Below are 19,468 nucleotides of genomic sequence, written 5' to 3'. Positions count from 1 at the left end.
AAAATAGAAGTTTTCTGTCATTGAAGACAGGACCGAAATTTTCGAGTGCTGTACGTTACCATGATCTCGTAACTTCTAAGATAGCAATCTGCTAAATTTTGGTCTACTTTTTTGTATTACAAATTAATTTTCTATATTTGAAATATAGTAGCAAATAATACCTATAAACGAAGAACTGTACCCGTTTATTTCTTCCCCTGATTTTCTTTCGCAAATTTCGTCTTCAATTTGACCAACTTCCTGTCCCCCCTTAAGACTTGATACTGCATTTTAATATTTTACTATTTCTGCATGAAATGGAATGCTGAATTAATTTCTGGGCAAACGCAAAGGAAGAGTAGAGAAAAAGACGCTCGTCTGTTTAAACTTTACTTTATTACATTCTGTTAGAAATAATACACAAAAGATTCCGGAGGCGGCAGAGGTCTCCTTACTGCGTAACAACGCAGAACGCGCGGGTATCGCCCGTTTCGTAAGTGAAAGCCCCCCGCGAAAATTGGCAAACCGTCGCCCGCAACCCCCCGTGCGTACCTATATTTCTGTATACGTGTATGTGTGTGTGTTCGCTGTGTGTATGAACGTGTCTATATGTGTTACGTGTGTGTGTGGGGCCGTGTGTGTGTGTGCAGTTTTCTTTTTTGTCTCAAATCACCCCAGCGACCGCGCGCGCGCACGCCAGCACGTTGCATCTAATTAAGAATATACAATCTTATCGTAATTATACTTATATTATATTTATATATTTATATATATAATATGTATATCGAAAGAGAGTCTGCGAGGGACCATAAATAATCGCGCGGGTCGGCGGCGTGTGGGAAGGGTCGCAGGATCGGTTGGCGAGTCGGTTTTACGTGTTTTTTAAATGAAAAAATGCCTGCATATAAATGCGCCATTTAAACGGATATGTAGCGCGTAGGGCGACCTGAGCGCTTCTCGTTTCGCATTCTCTTTTTCGCTCGTATAGAATTCTAGCACGTCGACGGCAAATCCGTATCTCGTTATCCTCTCGCCTCTCCTCTCTGCCAGATCTGACGCGAGTTAGACGGCGTCGGTAAGGACGCCCGAGGGACTAAAAGATCCCGAATCTCAACATCCTGAGTTAGATCCTATCTTAGGATTATTTAATATATCCATTAAGATTATTATTCCATTAGGAATATTAATTTCGCACGTCCCCCTTCAGCTTCAGACGTTTTTTCCCGGATATCCTTCCGGATTTTTTGTATCGTTCGCTTACTCGGAACGAGGATCTAAGAAATAGGCGAGGACGAAATCATAAACGAGAATTTTACGCGGGCCTTGCGATTTCCTCGCACGAAAACGCTCGTCCTATTACACGTCTTATCGTGATGATTCGCGACGAGAACTCAGGAGGATCCAGCAGAAACGTTCGCAAGCGCGAATGTATTTGATTGTCGATACACGACGCTTGCAAAATTAAATTATGAAAATTATTAAAATAAAATTAATGTAAAATGATAATTATTTGAAAGCAACGCGTTTGTAATTATCATTAAGATGTAATTGATAAAACGTGCAATTAAAAATCTCTTTTTTTACACACTTGCGACGTTCTCCCCGACTCTCCTTCAAGATCCGCTGAAGAATCGCTTTTCGGAAAGTCCTGTAATATTTCCGCGTATGTATTACAACTAACGGCGAAAGATTGTACTGGGACACGCAATTGTGTTCCATTTTATCCGCGATAATTCGTTACAGCGATTGCCCGAAAAATTAACAGATTTTCCTGAAAATTTTTTTCAGACTTTTATTTTTCTCTTCCATCCCCCCCCCCCAGCGACTCGAAATGGAGGATGTAGAGTAACTTGGATCAGAATTCAGTGTACTCTCCGGGTACTTTCGTATTTCAAATACCACAGAGGTCCAAACATTCGAAAAATTGTCCAAGACCGAGGACTCCTTTCGGCGTTTTTGCGACGTTTCTCATATATTTATGTCGTCTGCGTTAATTTCGTGTTAATTTCTCTCTCATGGCGATCTCCATCTCGTCTCTTCATAACATCTCTTCTCGTTATCGCATGCAGTGCATTTCTTTGACACGTTTGACTGTCCATTTTAGCTCTCCGTAGCCCCGTATCAATCTCTTTTCTGCTTGAATACATATCGATCAGACATTCTATTTTGATTTCTGTATTGGCAACTCTTCCTTTTCGAAAACCACGTTTATAATGTACGATTCATGGGCGTGTAGAATAATGCTATCAGTAAATTCGTGAACCACATGTTTCCATACGACGAGCACACAAGGATGTTTACATGTCATATTCGCCTAATGAACAACATGTTAGTATGATCTTCCACATAGATCCTTATATTTACACATAATTATTCCTTTGCTCGTTAATCAATCGGTTTGATACTGCAATATTCTTCGATCATCCGAAGAGGTTTCGAATTCGGCCTCTTTTCCTTGATTCAAATCTCATCTAACATAATTAGCGTCGAAATATCTAGTTAACGGTACAATCTCGTGTCTCTTTGACGATTTCCACGTTTCGATAATTCGCGCTTTTACGTTTTGCATCTAATTAGATTTTGTTTGAGTGCGGTATTGAATTATACGGAATGACAATATTCAGAATCCAGCTGAGACGAAGCGAATGTTAAACAATCACGCGGAAATCAGACGCATACCGCACATAAATATTCTTTTATTAGTTTCAATTAATAGAGAGAGCTGTGGTACGCAATTAGAATGCAATTAATATAGTGCGCAATTAAATTGCAATTAATACAGCGCGCTCGAGTCTCCTAAATTTTCATCCTTTCGCCACGACGCGGCGATCCGGTCCAAGAGAGCTTCGAATTCAGTTATGCGGCCGGTTCTACGTCTTTGCTCCATTTCCTTCGCTCTTTCTCTTTTGCAAAAGCACTAGTATTTGGTTTCGTGCGAAGAAAGCATAAAAACTAAGTACATGCAACAGGACAAGCCTGTTTATGCGCAAAATTATGTAATATCTCTTCCGCATAGAAAACCTTTTTGGAAATCGGAGGTCGCATGTTACAGAGCGCATTACAAGCCGGAAAAAATTTTAGGCAGGAGGATATTTCGGTGTATTACGCAAACAAGTCGGTTCTTCCTCCGGGGCTCCTTTTGATCATTCAAAAAAATTATACGCCTCTCAATCGAGCTTTCTCTCTTCCTTGAGATATCATTCTCTTCTTTGCAGTCTTCTCCTTAAAGCTTTCGAAGATACGCGATCGCGCATTTTCGAAACTACTTTCGTGAACCTACCTAACGTTTAGATTAATATTAATGTAAAAAGGGGTACGTCGTGGTGTCCGAACATCGAAGGATCGTTCTTCGGCCTCCCCAACGTTTGCACCTCAAAAGAACCACAAGCCGTCTGAGAACAAGTATACGGAACGCAAGTGTACAGAGCGCATGGCGAATAAAGGTGCGATAATTAAAAAATGTATGCTTCTGGTATCTGACTTTGGTAAGGATTACATCTGCGGAGTGCAGTCTGGCCCGAGAGTCGTAGCGTCAGGGTCGATGTGCTTAAATTATGAAATTCCGAAACACCGGCATCACTGAACCCGGTGGTTCCACCAGTTCCTCGACTCAAACGCCGACCGAACGTGACCAGCGGCCTGCCCGACGAACCTCGCTCGTTTCTTAGATGCTAACTAACGAAATAAAATCGACGACTCGAGCGGTCGCGCTGATGCGGAAAATAGCTCGGGAACGGAGAAGCGACGCTCTCCCCTTCCTCTCCGTTCAAGGATCTTCGCGGAGATGGGACGAAGAAACTTCTCCTGAAAAGATTCGGATACCAATGTTTTATTAATACTAATACCCTAATTATCCTCTCATTCTTCAACAAGATAATCGAGCACGGAGTGCACCAGCGCGCGCGATCCTCTTTCCGCAGAATTGCTCGAGAATCTTGAAAGCACGGAGTGGACAACGCTGACTGCCCGTCGAGGTAGTTACGAGTGACGAGTCCCTCGCACGTCAAAGGCGAATGAAAAAAAATGCGGGGAAAACGCGTTCGCAGAAACGCTCCCTTAATTTAATAAAAGTAGCAAACGACGATGATGACGATGATGACAGCGCATCCCCTGTTGTTGATCTCTGGTTGGCGAACGCGGCGCTTCGAGAACGTCACGCGGATCGTATTAAATGAACGAAAGCCGTTAATCTCCTTTCGTTTATTCGTAATTTTACTGACTAGAGCGTCATTCGCGCTGAATACAATTAAAATTAGAACTAGAACTAAAGAGACGTCGATGATAAATCCTCCTTTCTCTTTCCTCTTCCTTCTCTTCGTCCTCTTCTTCTTCTTGTTCTTCCTTTTTCCCTTTGCTACGTTTACGAGAGTTATAACTGCATACGATCTCGAGAACGATACCACTCTGTGATCTCACGTGCGTTTCGCATGCGAATTACACGTTGTAGTTTACGCATTTGCCTTTGAGCCTGCTTTTGATTCTTTTTCTCTTTTTTTCGCTCGACGACCCTCGTATTCTGAAACGAATGTAAATTCGCGACGGCTACCTCCGCCGGCGTGTACGCAACGTTATTAAACAGCATAAATTTAACAGTTCCTTGCAATTTATCCGCGGAACGGTCTCGTGTAAAAACGTTGCTACACGATCGCCTTTCTCTTCCCTCACGCTCCTCTCAGTTACGTACACAAGTGTTATGGAAATCGGTATAATTTCAAATTCTCGCGTACGCGAGGAAAGGCCTCGCGCTTCGTCTCACCCTTTGAGCCTCGCGAACGAATTCGTACAGGCGATTTTCTCGCGTGCCCTCCGTAATCCAGTGTAATTATACTGATCTTAAATCCCTGACGTGACCCTGTGTTACGCACAGAAAAGTGACATCCCATCGCAATCTCTACCGCCCCTTGCACACCTCCTCTCTTTCCTTCTTGCGCAACAGCACCGAGCGCTCACCTCGCATTCGATGGCAAAAATTAAGAAGAAAAAAAAACGATATTCGATCCTGTCCGTCACTAATTAGAACCAACGCGCTCGGCCATACCTCTCGTAGCCTATGTCTCTCTTATTTCTACCACGCATAAGATAAATGACACTAGTATTCATGACACTTCCAGTTTGTGAACCGTCTTAAAGAAGTAATTTAAAAAAAAAAAACAGAAAGAAAATCAAGATGTACAAGCATTGTACATTATACGCTTATTTAGTGATACAATTAAATATTAAATAATTATAGACTACATTTTTCGTGTTAACAAAAAGTGAACTTAGTATACAGTCTGTGTACAAAAACCAGGATTTACAATAGCGTTTCCTCTAAATCTCAATGTATAATAGGAATATAATTTTTTTTATCACATATATATAAAAAGCGGTTGTCTATATGTACATATCTGAGTAAGATTAGGTACCATTATCGTTTAACCAATAGAAGCTATTATATAATTTGGTACACTGTTTAACTCGGTATTCGCGATAAATACGAACAATAATAATCAATACGTCATTACTTCCTGGTGTCTTGACATAGTCGTTGGTTTTTCGCACGAAAATCTTATGTATACACACGGCTCGCTTACTCCACGTTACACACGTGACCTTTTTTTATTTCTCTTTTCCTTTTTAAAGATTACTTTTATATAATATCTATATATAACACACGTTATTTAATAAGTCAGAGCTATGGCCAGTTCATAAATTCGAGGGTCGTTCGTCGCATAGTCTCCACGTTCTCTCCTCTATAGAGTGTTTTGTCCGTTAATATACCGGACAATTGCCGAAGCCGGTGTGCGCGCCATGATCGCTTTCACAACTTTTGCGAAAAGACCACAGCTCTATCAACGAATGAATCGTATCATACAACGATACAAACTAGTATTTGTTTGCTCCATATCCTCTTTGCGTCTCACTACCGCTCTGCTCAATTCCTTTTTCTCCGTAAAAATTTGGACTGCGGATGAGGACAGTGTCCCACTTTTTTTTTAAGCAGCTGCCCACATACATCCGACAACTCGATGTCGTATTAAACGTGTACGTGCGTCATGATAAACTAAAGTGGCCCGCCTCGTTTCGGGCTCCGAGATACATTCCGGTCGATCCCTCCGTCGACGAAATTATCTCTCGTCGTGTTCCACACGTTTTTCAACGTAATGCTCTAAGTTTCCTCTAACTTCCTTTCCCCTTTCTTTTCCACGGTCAACTCAACAAGCGAAGTATAAGCAATCAAATTTGAAGCAACAACTTGATTCTTAAATATCTACCTAAAAGTACAATGGGAGTCGCACAATGTCGAAGGCACAACTCTTTCAAATCGGTCGAACTGAAAGAAAGCACAACAGGAGGCATCATTGGCGCATGTTGAAATTTTGCCGCGCAGCAGGCCGCCGATAAGTGTCTTTCTTCCAGAATGCTCGAGATTATTAAGTACAAGAAAGATTCTTTTATTGTTGTTAAAAGATTAAATAGCAAAAGCTATGTATACATATATAGCATAGCTATATATATTTTTATATATATATACGTTAGAGCATAGCTTTTTCTTTCGCGATAATCGTGCTTTCTCTGAATGAGATGAGAATGTACTAACTTATTTCCCCTTTCTGTAGTCGTATCTTTCGAGCGTTAGAAAGTTCCATTTCAACTTCCCTTCGTTTTTTTTTATTAGTAACAAATTTACATAGGCATACGGAAAATTATGGTTTATATTTTTGTCTTCTAATCGGCAGAGAACGGGATTCCATAACACACTACTCGCTATACATTTATACAATCTTACGATATTCCTAAGCTTGAATCCACATGCATTAATCGAGGCAAATGAAACTCCTAGCTGTACTATTTAGCTTTATCGATCGCTCGAGAAGAGACAGCGTATTTTTATTCCTTTTTATCAAATTGTCATTTCTAGAATTGGAAGCCAAACCGGTCGTCGGGGAGATACAAACAGATGGTGTCGAGATTAAGGGGAAAGAAATTATTTTGAGAATTGCCTCAGCATGCGTTAATTCACTTTTCAGTCGAAATCGTCTTCCATTTCATCATTGCAATTCGAACATTCATAGCGCGTCATATTATCAAAGTAACTACCCACAGTGAAACTAAGAGATTAGCATGAGTTCGTTAAAGAATGATCACTAAAAAAAAACAAATCCTCACTTGTTATATCTGTACATGTGCTGCTACCGCTCGCCACCAAGCTGCTGGCGCAGTAATATCTAAGTATCCCGAAATCGTTTCACTGAGGCAGCAACTTGGTAAAACGTCAGTATTTAGCGTTCATTATGGATCCTGGCTGGTATTTTGTGACGACTCACAGTTTTGCGGGTTATGCATTTGAAGCGCTAAGTGGGGTGTGTGTACTGGAGAAGGTCCTGGTTGAGGCTGTTGTTCTTCTTGCATTTGTTGGATCACGGTAAAGTCGGGATAACTACAAAAAGAAATAAACGACTATTAAAAAAATCGGTTTGCTTACGTCCGATAAAAAATTATTATATTATTTACAATTGATGCTATTAGTCCTTTTACAAATAAAATAAAAATCCAACATCTACAAAAAATTTATCTGTAAATTTTAAGCTATGTAATGTACAGCATCTTGCATTTCCAAAAAGATTTAGATAAACAGTATTTTGCAATCAATATTATCAGAGGCATGTAAGTATTTATGTAGAGAAGATACTTTTTTTGTAGTTACAACTTACTCCATAGATGCCCATCCTATGTGTCTGTTAATGCGCCTCCTAGATCGGATATTGTTTGTAGATTGATATTTGGTAGATGAATTAGTAGATTGACATTTAAATGTATGCTGATATTTCTCGGCCTCTTCCGCGCAATCTTCGCTCGTGTCCTCAACTTCCGGCTCTTCGTCGGGACATAGTTCACATGCGCGCTCCAATGTTTTTCTCGCGCTGTTACTACGTTCCAAAACGTAGCCGTTTGCAGAATCATTGGACTGTGTTGGTGGTGACCAGTTGTTGTACGCATGTGTATAAGGCGCCGTAGAGGCATATGGTCTCTGAAAGACGATTTATCATACATTCGTAATCATCCTAACATTGAGTGGTTTAAGCGCCGTTTCTGCTACATACTTTGTCAAGTTCGTCGTGGAGCCAATCTATGGCGTGACTCCACTTTCTTTTCAACTCCGGACTATGATGCAAAAGCTGATGCGCTGGTCTGCATTTACTAAAGAGCTGTACCATACATTTAATACACTGATAAGCCCTTTTCTGATAATGGTTTTTACTTCTTTGTATCGTTTCAAATAAACCTTCTCGCTCATCGGGAACTCCTGAAAGGTGTAATCTCATGTATATTGCGATGCTAATGAGCGAATACGTGAAAGACTGTTTTTGTTCAAACTTACCCTTAAGTGCATTATGCACTCGATGTGTCTGCCATGAATCTTCCATCAATAGTATCGCAAGCAGTAGATCCGTATGATGTCTCAACTCATGGGTGTAAGCAAATCCTATTTGCCACAACAGTTCGCTAAGCACTGTTCGCGACAAATGTGGATTCTCCCAACAAAGGTATTGTAATAGTTTAACCGTATCTTCAGTCACATTAGCATCCTCGATCAATTTCTTAATATAACTATCCCAACAGACAGAATAAATATCAAATATAACATCACATGAAAAAATTCATATTACATCTCTGGAATTCAAAGCTCGTGATAATCCTCACCTGGTACGAATAAACAAGATATCAACTGCTTGTGATTGGATGGGCATAAGATACTCTGACTGACACGCGGGATCCCCATATGGATTTGGTAAGGGTTCCGCACGGGGCTGCTGACTCGAGTGCACTTTCGACGACACGTCGCAGCATCGTATTAACATGCTAACTACCTGGTGAAGCTTAGTCAATTCCGGATACTGATATTTTATGGTAGGACCTGGGCCTTCATCGATAGCCACTAACATAAACGTAACCGGTACATTTAGCTGCAAATAATATTTAAAAATTGTTAAAATCGGACATGTTCTATTTCTAGCGTAAGATACGATGATAACGTTAATACTTGATGTAATTATGTGAATGTAATTATTTATTACCTTAAGCAGTTGCGCCTTTTCGGCAAGACCAAGCGAAGCATATGCGTGAAAGAGGGAAAAATAATGAGGAAGATGACGTCCGTGATCCGAAATTTCACGGTGTAGTAGCGATAGTACGGCGTGTAACAAGTGATCACTGAGCGTTGCTACTGGATCCAAGAGGATACCTAAAAATATTCACAAATCGAAAAGGTAAGATTATTAGGTGCCACTTTAATCGTATCACTGAATTTCTATGCGTATCTTAGTACTCACTCGGTGCATTTAAACTGGGCGGAGCACATGGACCATCTTGCAGAGAAACATGTGCGAGGAATACTAAAATTTTGAGGAAAGCGGTGCGCACTTCCGTACTAGGACAACTCAAGAGATACTCGCAAAACCTACGGATAACAAATATGATTAATATTATAACGCAAATATCTTTACGTATTATGTATTTGGAAAGAAATCTGATACCTATGGGGATGATTAAACAGTACTTCATTAGCGAACCAAGAACGTACTGCTTTACTGCTACGCAAGTGGTGACACACAATGTCATACCAGTCCGTTGCCGTGCCACGTAATGTTTTCTTAGTGTGGAAACCTGTATAGAAGAGGAATCTTGACGCTAACTGAACCGATAGCATCGCAAGTTCTTCCGCTTCGGGGCTCTACAATACAAATTGTCACGATTATTAAGCAGGTTCTGTTAAAAATACACTATCTTACACATATGGTGAACTTACAAGTTTTTCATTCAGATTTTGCCGGTTAATATTATGAGGATTACAGGATACCAATTTCTTAATAAACTGGAAGTATTCAGCACTAAATTGATTACGGTTGTGCATAAATTTTATATTTTGCTTTCGCACACTGTATTCTATCGCTGGTGGCATTTTCATAACTCCTAGTTTCGTATCTGAAGAGTACGAGCGGATAATGAGAGCGGACAGGTTCGTTCAAGATCGATCTCGTGTAAAATGTTAAATTGATACTTACACAATGACAGTTCATTTACACTCTTCATTAGAGAATTTTCTTCTACATCTAGTCTTGTATAAAATAACATGTACGCATTCCACCATCGCTTCTGTTTGCGGTAACTCATCCGCTTGAGCATATGATCGAATACCTCTCCTAAATAATCCCCGCCAAAGCACTGAGATTTCATTTCTTCTTCCTCTTCCATTTTGCATTCTGTTACATCACCATCATCGAACTTGTACCACTTTGCCGTACCATCGTTTAGTCTGCAAAATTATTGAATTATAAAAACAATTTAATTGTGTGATCACTTTTACAAGTATTTTATATATTTAAAAAAATACCTGTGCAGGATGTAGGAATAATAATGGCCACCGCTAGCCTGACCACTATGAACGACGATACCAGTCAATTGATACTTCGTGCACGTTCCCTTCACAGATTCCTCATAATCACAATCTATAACTTCTCCTTCCAATTTAGCTAAACCGGAGACAGTGTAAGGCTCCATATCCAGATCTCGTGGAAACTCAAAGTAATCGTTGAATTTTATAGCACATACACGCTCAAAGTCATACTCAAATCTTTTCAACTGAATTGCTAATATAGGCGGCAGCTTTTTTACGCACAATCTCTTTACTGTTACGACCTAAACAAATAAAAGAGACACATCAAATCTCTGATCGAGCGAAATGCTGCTTGTGGTTTGTATAGAATGTATGTGCGTGAAAAAGAAAATAACATTGCTGACAAATTATTTTCATTGTGTCCCTTTTGAAATAATTATTTTCACCCTTATCATCTTATAGAATAAGAATTTTTTACACATTTGCAAGGATATATTATCGTAATCGTACCTTTTTGTTGCATTTATCACAATGGTAAGCATCCGCACCCTCCAGCAATTCTCCCTTCACGTATTGCTCAAGAGAATCCAATAAATTACTGTGATTCCGTATGTCCACACTTATCACGCTGAATGGCTCCTCTTTGGAATATCTGAAGATAATGTAATGCGGTATTACAGTCTACCGAAGAAAGTGGAATGTAAGAACTAAAAAGGTACCTATGAGGGCAACCTTTGCAGATTTTTTGGTCGCTGTATGAGCCACCAAGAATCTTGCCCATTATCTGCTCGTGTCCTAAGGCTTTCAATGCCTCGTCTAAACTCTCCACTAGACTCATGAAGAACTCTACTGCATCCTGTTGTTCTCTAAGATTTACAGGTTCTCCTTGAAGCCTATAAAAACCAAATTTTCTCATTAATTATTTAAAATGCAGAATATAATTGCACATTTCAATATAAATAAGATTGTATTTTGTGAAATTTTCGCCTCCCTTTTCTCGCAAACATTATTTTCGTATTACGTTGAAAAATTTTTATTTTTACAAATAAAATTTTATTTTATTCTTACTTGAAATGCTTCCATAGTCCTCTAGGTATATAATATTGTAATTTGCTGTAAGCCAGATGACCAAATATTGCTTGCACTTGTTTCAAGATGCCGATGTTATATTCCTTCCTGGATTCATCGGCACCGCACTTTTCTTCGTTCGTGTCATTATCATTTGTTTCGATTGTCTGCTCCCCTTCGATCCTCTCCTCGCCCGAAAAATCTTCGTTCAGATCAGTCGCCGCGCCTTCCGCCGCCAAGAGTCCGACTCTAATGCTCTCCACCATATACAATTGCTGTAATACTGAATTCATATAGCAGGTTGCCCCTGCATTCTTCAAGCCTACGAAACCTTTGAGCGGCCTAAGCCCGACAGGCGGTAAATAATCCCACTCCACTAATGGTTCGTCCTTCTCGGAGTAGAACATGTCGGTGAGCATTGTGACTAGAAGTTTCATGTTGGGTACACAGCCTACGCAAAGACCTACGAGCAAGTCGAACGCAGCGCTGGTTGATTGAGGGGTGGTGCACACCGGACACGCTTGCGACGCGCTGAGCTCGCCGGTACTGCGAAGCTGCAGCATGAGGCGAGACGCGGGGAACACAAAGTCCTCGACCAGTTCCTTGATCAAGTTAACCCCGTGCTTCTCATCAGAACCGATCTCGTATTTCTGGTTCGGTGGCAGGAAGGCCAGCAGTTCCTTCGTTAAACCCAGGTGACCCTCGAGCAAGGCTTCGTCCACCTGACTCTCTCCGGTCTCCTTCACGTTATCCCGAACTTTCTTTAACCAGGCTATTTCGACGTTCAGTAGTGTCTCTGCAGTCGTGAGGGGGCAACCTGACATGTGCGCAAAGTTCAACAATCGGCACAAAAGCTGAAAGTATTCGTGGCTCTGTTTCGCGTTCTCCATAACGGTACTGTTTAAAACGGTGAAGAGAAGAGTGATGGTGACCAGTAGCGTTTGGTGTCCACCGCTGCACCATGTCGATATAAGAAAAAATTGTTCGCCAGCAGCGATCCTAATGGCTCTCGACGTACTAAGTAGCACAAGGTCTATCAAGAAAGTATGCCATATTTTGTCTCTCGACAACGTTTCCAATGCCGATGGATTCAATACGAGGGCGATTGTCAATACCTCCAGTGCTTCTTTGCACACAAGAACGTCGTTATTATCGGGATTTCTCTGTTCCTTCTGGTTGGTCTCGTGCATCGAGTGGAGCATCTCGTTCGATGCATTAATGTTGTTCAAGTTACCCGTGGATGCGGCCCACGCTAATCTAATTATGGCACGTATAGTAGCCACATCCGGTAATTCCCATGAAAGGGCCTGCACAAAAAGCTGCCGACATCGATCAGCCTCGGGCCCGCCGGATAGCATTCGATGCGCCAGATGCTGTGCCAGTTTGGCTGCCACACTTCTTAACATGTATTCGGTACTTTGATTCGGTACACTTTGGAGAGCCTGTTTCAATACCGTCACCCGACCGCGGTTGTTAACGTGATTGTCGTGATTCTCCGAAGTACCAGTTTGCTGAACTTCGTCCATCACGCATGCCATCACGTTACCCATCACAGTCAGAAGAAGCTTACACAGTCTCAGCACAGTTAGATACGCAGACCGCTTCGTGGTTTCGTCCGCATTTGGTAAAAACTTATTTTTGGTTAGCATATCGAGGATAACGCCCGCTTCGCCGCTTTTTATGAAATTATATTGAAATTCAAATGCTCTCTCCGACATAGGGTCGAGAGCCGGCATTAACAAAGTGTATAACACCTAAAAAGAGAAAAAGAAAACTGTTATTGACAGTGCGCAAGGATAAAATTTGTGCTAAGCACTATTTAATATGTATTTACCTCTAAATTGTATAAAACTTGGCTAGGACTTGCAGTAAAAAATAGAGAATCTACTGTCGTATTCTGTTCGTTACAATGATATTGAGAAGGGTTTTGTAAAGCTTCGTCATCTTTGTAATGACCAAATAGCCACTGTAATCTTGTTACAGTGAAGGTATCTGGCGGCACTAATTGCAAGAGATTTCGTGCACCATCACGCAATTGGGAGTGCTGAAGAGTACAGCCAAGATCTGCTAATTGAAAGAAAAATGTCGCGTACTGCGATCTTTGCGACATTACCTGAAACAAAGTCGCATGGTTAGAATCGTTAGAAGACGCGATATAATTAACTAAATTTATAAATTTTACATTAAACTTACCACACCAGGTAAACTATTCTCTGCCTCTACATTCGGCCCGTCGTATGGATGATGCGGAGAACTAGTAGAGCTATCAGAGCTACTGTCCGGTGAGCTTGGCATATTGCTATTTACTTGACTGAGCTTCGCAGACAATAACTAAGCAAAACACAAAAATCATATTCATTGATTCTTTAAGTATCACAAACACCTTTCGCTCACAGCTTTTCCCCTATTAATACTCACCATTTTGTCCCTCAGTGGAATCTGAGAAAGGAGTTTCCTATCATCGGATTGTTCTAGCGACTCTCCATTAATAAATAAATCGAGCTTCACATTTGTCCCGCTTGCTTTGATCCTGCGTAATATTTGACGTCTCAATGAAGCTAAAGTGTCATTACTGTGTGTAAAGATATCTATGTCGTCGACATTTCGACCGGGACTCGCAAAACGAATAACGAGTGATAGATGTTTCCCACGAGCTGCTCTGTAATCAGAATAGATATTGCGCTATCACTGTATATATAAAAAAGAAGCATTCTCATTGATATATACGACTATAAGTTTACCTATGTAATGGTAATATTTTTCGTTCCCCTGGAAAAGCTGTGTCGCATTCGTTTATGTATTCCTGTAAAACTTTCATAACGCGACACATTTTTATGGCTTCCATTTTAATCTTATTTGTCATTTGTTCCTCACGCTCCTCCTTTCCGTCCAGAAATACTCTGCTCAGGACAGTCACGGTATCATAATGAGCTTTCAATCTGTCCATACATTCCGCTATATACGTTTCGTGAAATGCCAAAACGGACGACTGCAATCGCGGTCCTAAATTAGTGTTCACTTCTTTCAAGAGCTCTATGCCTCTATTTGCAATTTCTTCCGGGCTGTTTGTTACTACCTATAGATAGGAAAGATTATCACTGTACAAACATGCATACGAAAGGAAATGGAAAGACGTAAATCCTATAAAATTACATAATCAAAGAAATAAACAAATATAATGCTACATACTCTCCACAAATAATCAGTTCCAATTAAATCCACATCATCCATGAGAAATGTTCTACGTTTCAGTTTCAATTTTCCTTCCTTAGAATTAACAGCTTTAAAAAATCTTTCATAACATTTAATACCGCTTTCTGTAAGTAATGTCGGGTCTAATTGCAGTATATTGTTTTGAAAAAAATCCTTGTTTATTGCTGGATCCAGATCCGGTTCGTCACCCATAAGTTTAGAGAACCATTTGAAGCACGCCTCACGATCCGAAACAAATACACCTTGCTCAGCTAAACATTGCCAAATTTGTTCCGCTTGATCAGCACATAACCATAATTGTCCATCCTATGAAAAGAAAAAATTACGTCACGTTATCCGTATTTTTTGTAGAAATTTATGTTTGCTTCGTCCTAAGATCTGGAACATACCTTTAATAAGAAACGCAAGAAATTCAATCTCTCTTGCACTTGCATAATATGATTATATCGGCCGTCAGGCATAAAAGTATTTGCGTCGATTTCTGGATTTTCCTTTACCAACTGCCGCACTTTATCCATGTAAGTTGTTAAGCTATTTGTTACAAGAATTACTACTGAATGTTCGCTTTGCAGACGCTCTATTACTTCTTGCCTATATAGTAACAATAAAGAACAAAATTAATGTAGCAATATGTTATATTTATATGTACGTTTACGTATGTGATGTACCATTAATGTGCCATTGTACCTGTAATGCAAATGATGACTACGTGTACTATGACCTAGGTTCGGATTTGGTTCATAAAGGCAACATATTTCCCGAATTTGCTTCAACGCAGGAAGGGCCCACTTATCACCATTTTTCAATTCTTCAACACACTTATCCACCCAGATTGCCTTTTGCGCATCTCTCTCTTGCGAGCATGAGTAATCGAGAATTTTTACATGAGCGTTCAGTGCCTGATCCATGATCTCTGTAGGGACTTCGTCAGAATGTGCCAAAGTCCAAAAGAGTGTTAACACCTGTGGCAGTAGAATTAATCAAATCACTTGCAAGTTCAAAATGTATTTAGATATAAATCTGTATATTTAAGACAATCTAACCTTGTGCGCCATAACACCGTCTTTATCATCTTCCGCGAGTCTCCTGATCAATTCTAACAGCTTTTCCCGTTGTTTCTTGTTGGCAGTCCTCCAACTTGTCTGAAACAATAGCACATTTCATCAATGTTAACATTCTGTTCAGTGTAAATTTGATATTCTTACATTACCGCGATAGATACCTGAAAACACTCAAATAGATGATCAAGTTGCTCAGGACTAAAATCCCAAGCTAATTTGGCTAACAAGTCATGAACGTTCTTCACAATTGCTTCGTGTTTACCAGCTTGTGCAGCCCAAACAGCGTCTAAGTCTTCTAATGTAAGTGCACGTTCTTTTATAATAAAGCGTAAAATTTTCTCCAATTTCTCTACATATTGCGGCTGATGTAACGAATCCCTCAGTACGATTTCCAGTACCCCATTGTCTTTAATCCATTTCTGTATCACAAATAAGCACTCCTTATTTTTTACAAACTTTGCACAATACAATTCACAATAATATTTGCAAAATACTCAAGCAATTAATACACTTATAATATAATACACTTGAATTATCGTTTGCTTCAGTTATTATATTAAAAGTTCATTACGTTAAAAGTGTTATTAGTACAATTAGGGTTATGGATTTTTAGACGATACTTACTGCCATACGCTCTGCTGTAAGCCACTCCTCCTCCTCTGCTATTGTATTACGGTGTTGGTGATAACTAACACTAGATATTACTTTATTAACTTCATTTAAAGCATTCATCTTTCCATTAAACGAAGAAATTTGTAAGAGTCTCAATATCATTTTCAGTCTCAGTATTTCCAAGTTCTTTATCATCTCTTCCTGATGAGGTACGCGCGACACCAAGCATTTAGCAGCTTTGATTATGGCTGATATTGCATCGTTTTTTGATTCATTTTTTGCCTCTTTCTTCAACTCATCGTCAGTTAAGTTATTCAAAATAAGAGGTACCATTTCCTGTAATGTAACAATGTGCTTTGCATTCTTCTAGAGTAACAAATAAATAATGACAATGATAAAGTGAGAATATACTTACAACAATAGGCATCAGATATTTAACTATCGTGTGAACAGTTAACAGTTCGTAACACAAGCCAAAGGGTCTGATTAAAGCATAAATAACTGGCACTGTTAAATTACGTCCACTCTGAAATCTCGAAAGCAAAATTTCAAATCCATTGAGACTCCCAAATCTGAAACGAAAGCTCACGTTAATGTATACTGAAGTAAAACATTTTTACATGTGTGTAAAATATGATAAAAACCTGTTTATAAGATCTACTAGCCAACCACGAGGAGCTCGCGAGTCAGATGGTGGGCGAGCATAAAGTTCCTCATCAGGAATGTCACTACCAGGAGGAACAGTTTCCGAAACTCTTATTGCATTTACTGTGTGAAATCTGGAAAAAAAATTGAAAGACTTAGAATAATCACGCAGAAAACTTACATTTATATAATTCGCAATAGTGTAATATTCGCTTACTTATTACTAGGATTAAAAACCATGGCCAGCAAATCAAGTAGAGGAAACCAGTCCTCATCTAATTTCAGGACACATAGTTCCACCAAACGTGCACAATTAGTGTTAATACAATTGTGAATATTCAACTTCCAACTGTTTACCGCATCATCTGTTAATATCTTGGTAAATGAGATTGTGAGACCTTCTCGAAAAAAGCGCTGACACGCTTCACTTTGTACATCAATTCCTGCAATACAGTAAATGCAAAATTGATGTGTGCGTCTTATAAATAAACGCTTCTATATAAACACATTATCATAAAGGTGAAATCATTTCCCCGATGCGCGAGTGAAAACGCGAACAATTGTCTGAAAAATTTATAAACAATACATAACCTTTTTTACAAAGTTCGATACTGGCTTGTAACAGGCACTCTAATTCTTGTTCGGGTAGAACTGGTACAACCCATCGTGGACTAGATATCTTCTCATGAAGCATATTAAGTTTGAAAATAGGAAACTCAGGCTCTTCATGAAGCTGGTTGCTATCTTCTACCGTAGTGATAGCGTCACTGTTGCATTCCGTTTGTACCACATTCTCAGTGAGCTGGAGTCCCGACATTGTGTCAGCCAATTGCTGTGGACCTGGCGGACTGTGCATCTGCGCAGACATTTTTCTTTGTTCAATCCGTTTTCACTTTTGACGCGAGATGTGTTTCACGCTACTATCACTGATCAGCTATCAAAATCTGTATACCTGTGTGTTTTGCTGGCTGTCGGGAGGGTCTATGCCAACTCCCTGGCCCCTAGTGGCAATCGTCATTTTACACGCTGTTTGCTACGCCTTAATTGTCTCAATATCTCTTGGTCCAATGATTACACCACCAATAACAAGCATCCAGCTTATATACTGACATTAAATATAATTATATCCTAAAGGCCTTGTTTTAATAAACTATACCTACATTATCTGTAACACAAAGGAAAGGAAATTTTAGCATCGCGCCTCCTCAAACCACTGACCGAGAAACGTAACTAAGCGGATGCGTCGTCGACATCCTCAGCGGCGTAGCCAAACCAACGACAGTTATCAAACTCAATTTACAATCCAAGCAGACGAGAATTTAAATTCGTCACAACGATGCGACAACACAGTTTTGTAAGCGTTTATTTTCTCGAGGAAGTCACAACAAAGGTGACAACTCGCGAGTCAACGTACAACCGGCAAGACAATGTAGGTACTAAAAAACTATTGTAACCATTATCATCTTCAAGAGGATCTCGAGTAACGCATCGCATAAATCGACGCGACTCGACTCCACAGCCGCGGGTGGAGTTTCTTTCGACGCCGGATCGGCCGGGATCAGCCGGGATTAAACGCGACCGCGGCGCGTACGGGAAGCGGCGCGTGTTACGGTCGTTTTAACGGAACGGCGTGAGCACGCGGCGGACAATTATAAAGGCGGATAGGAACGGCGTTGCGGACGGTCGCTTTCGGGATCGCGCGACGCGACTCGGAGCCGCCGCGCCGTCGGCGTGGTCGGCGTCGCTCGCCCGTCGACTTGTCAACGTCGTCGGGAAGCCGACGACGACGAGGGAGCGGCCGTGCCGGTCGGCGGAGGCCTCGTCCGAGGAGGGGTGCGCGTCGCGGGCGGACGGGCGCGCGCGTCCTCCCCGGGGGGAAATCCGGACGCGGCGGCGGCGATCGGTTCGCCCACGTTGCGCCGTCGAGCGATCGGCGAGAGATCGGCGCGTAGCGCTGGCAGAGACGACGGGCGACTTTATCCCCCGCGAGACTCCCGACCGACCGTGCGAGTCTCCGCGAACCGTCCGCGGAGACGCGCCGATCCCCGCGGCCCGGACGATCGGCGACGGGCGACGGCGACGACGAGCGCGCGCGGCTCGCTACCTACGCGACTCCGACGATCCTCCGGCGGTCCAGGCAGCGCCTATTTTCGCCCCCGTTCGCCTCCGACCGGGCTACCTCTCCGGACAAAATGGCGACTATCCTAACGATTGGCACTGCCGTGTATTAACAAAAGCGCCGATATTCCGGCCCGATAGCCGGTTCGCGATCACGCGAGCGGCGTCACCGCGCGCGGACAGTCGACCCGGACAGCGGACGTGCCGCGCGTCGTATCCCCGTCGTCGGGAAAACGCACCTTTACATAGTAAACGTGGTAGAAATTCGTGTGTTGCACTTTTTTGACGTGACGTTACGGAACTCAACTGGCAAAATCTGTAAACACGACTGCCGCGGCGCTGCGGTGCCCTCGCCCGAGACACGACGTGCGTGCAACGACGGGGTGGCAAGCGA

General features: G+C 41.3%; 1 protein-coding gene across 2 annotated transcripts; it reads right to left on the bottom strand.

Moving 5' to 3' along the window:
• Positions 1-356: 356 nt before the first annotated feature.
• On the bottom strand, positions 357-19,468 carry Faf (ubiquitin carboxyl-terminal hydrolase-like faf). Of its 2 annotated transcripts, none has more exons than XM_071772325.1 (30): positions 19,314-19,468; positions 17,909-18,121; positions 17,548-17,812; positions 17,174-17,399; positions 16,956-17,090; positions 16,727-16,883; positions 16,324-16,647; positions 15,861-16,118; positions 15,682-15,780; positions 15,326-15,600; positions 15,028-15,229; positions 14,615-14,944; positions 14,167-14,501; positions 13,844-14,084; positions 13,619-13,756; positions 13,260-13,538; positions 11,426-13,179; positions 11,077-11,250; positions 10,868-11,009; positions 10,355-10,659; positions 10,026-10,276; positions 9,770-9,945; positions 9,498-9,694; positions 9,294-9,421; positions 9,039-9,205; positions 8,665-8,927; positions 8,342-8,571; positions 8,064-8,266; positions 7,674-7,990; positions 357-7,399 (listed from the first exon to the last, which is right to left on the bottom strand). In XM_071772325.1, the coding sequence occupies exons 2-30, from the start codon at positions 17,972-17,974 to the stop codon at positions 7,252-7,254; spliced, it is 7,785 nt and encodes a 2,594-aa protein (XP_071628426.1). In that variant the 5' UTR covers positions 17,975-18,121; positions 19,314-19,468; the 3' UTR covers positions 357-7,251. The 2 variants fall into 2 exon arrangements, with proteins under 2 accessions (XP_071628426.1, XP_071628427.1); XM_071772326.1 differs by lacking the exon at positions 19,314-19,468 and adding an exon at positions 19,065-19,168.

This window comes from Temnothorax longispinosus, chromosome 3 (genome assembly GCF_030848805.1).
Source record: "Temnothorax longispinosus isolate EJ_2023e chromosome 3, Tlon_JGU_v1, whole genome shotgun sequence".
NCBI lineage: Eukaryota > Metazoa > Arthropoda > Insecta > Hymenoptera > Formicidae > Temnothorax > Temnothorax longispinosus.
The sequence above is the reverse complement of the archived record's forward strand: the minus strand, read 5'-3'. Positions and strand labels throughout refer to the sequence as shown.

What these genes read in the sequence shown, in the direction of transcription:
- Faf (XM_071772325.1), bottom strand. Translation starts at nt 17,974, where the DNA reads ATGACGATTGCCACTAGGGGCCAGGGAGTTGGCATAGACCCTCCCGAC. An exon ending in ACGGTGTTATGGCGCACAAG is followed by an intron (nt 15,601 to 15,681) that starts GTTAGATTGTCT and finishes CTACTGCCACAG; the next exon opens with GTGTTAACACTCTTTTGGAC. An exon ending in TATTCCTACATCCTGCACAG is followed by an intron (nt 10,277 to 10,354) that starts GTATTTTTTTAA and finishes ATAATTTTGCAG; the next exon opens with ACTAAACGATGGTACGGCAA.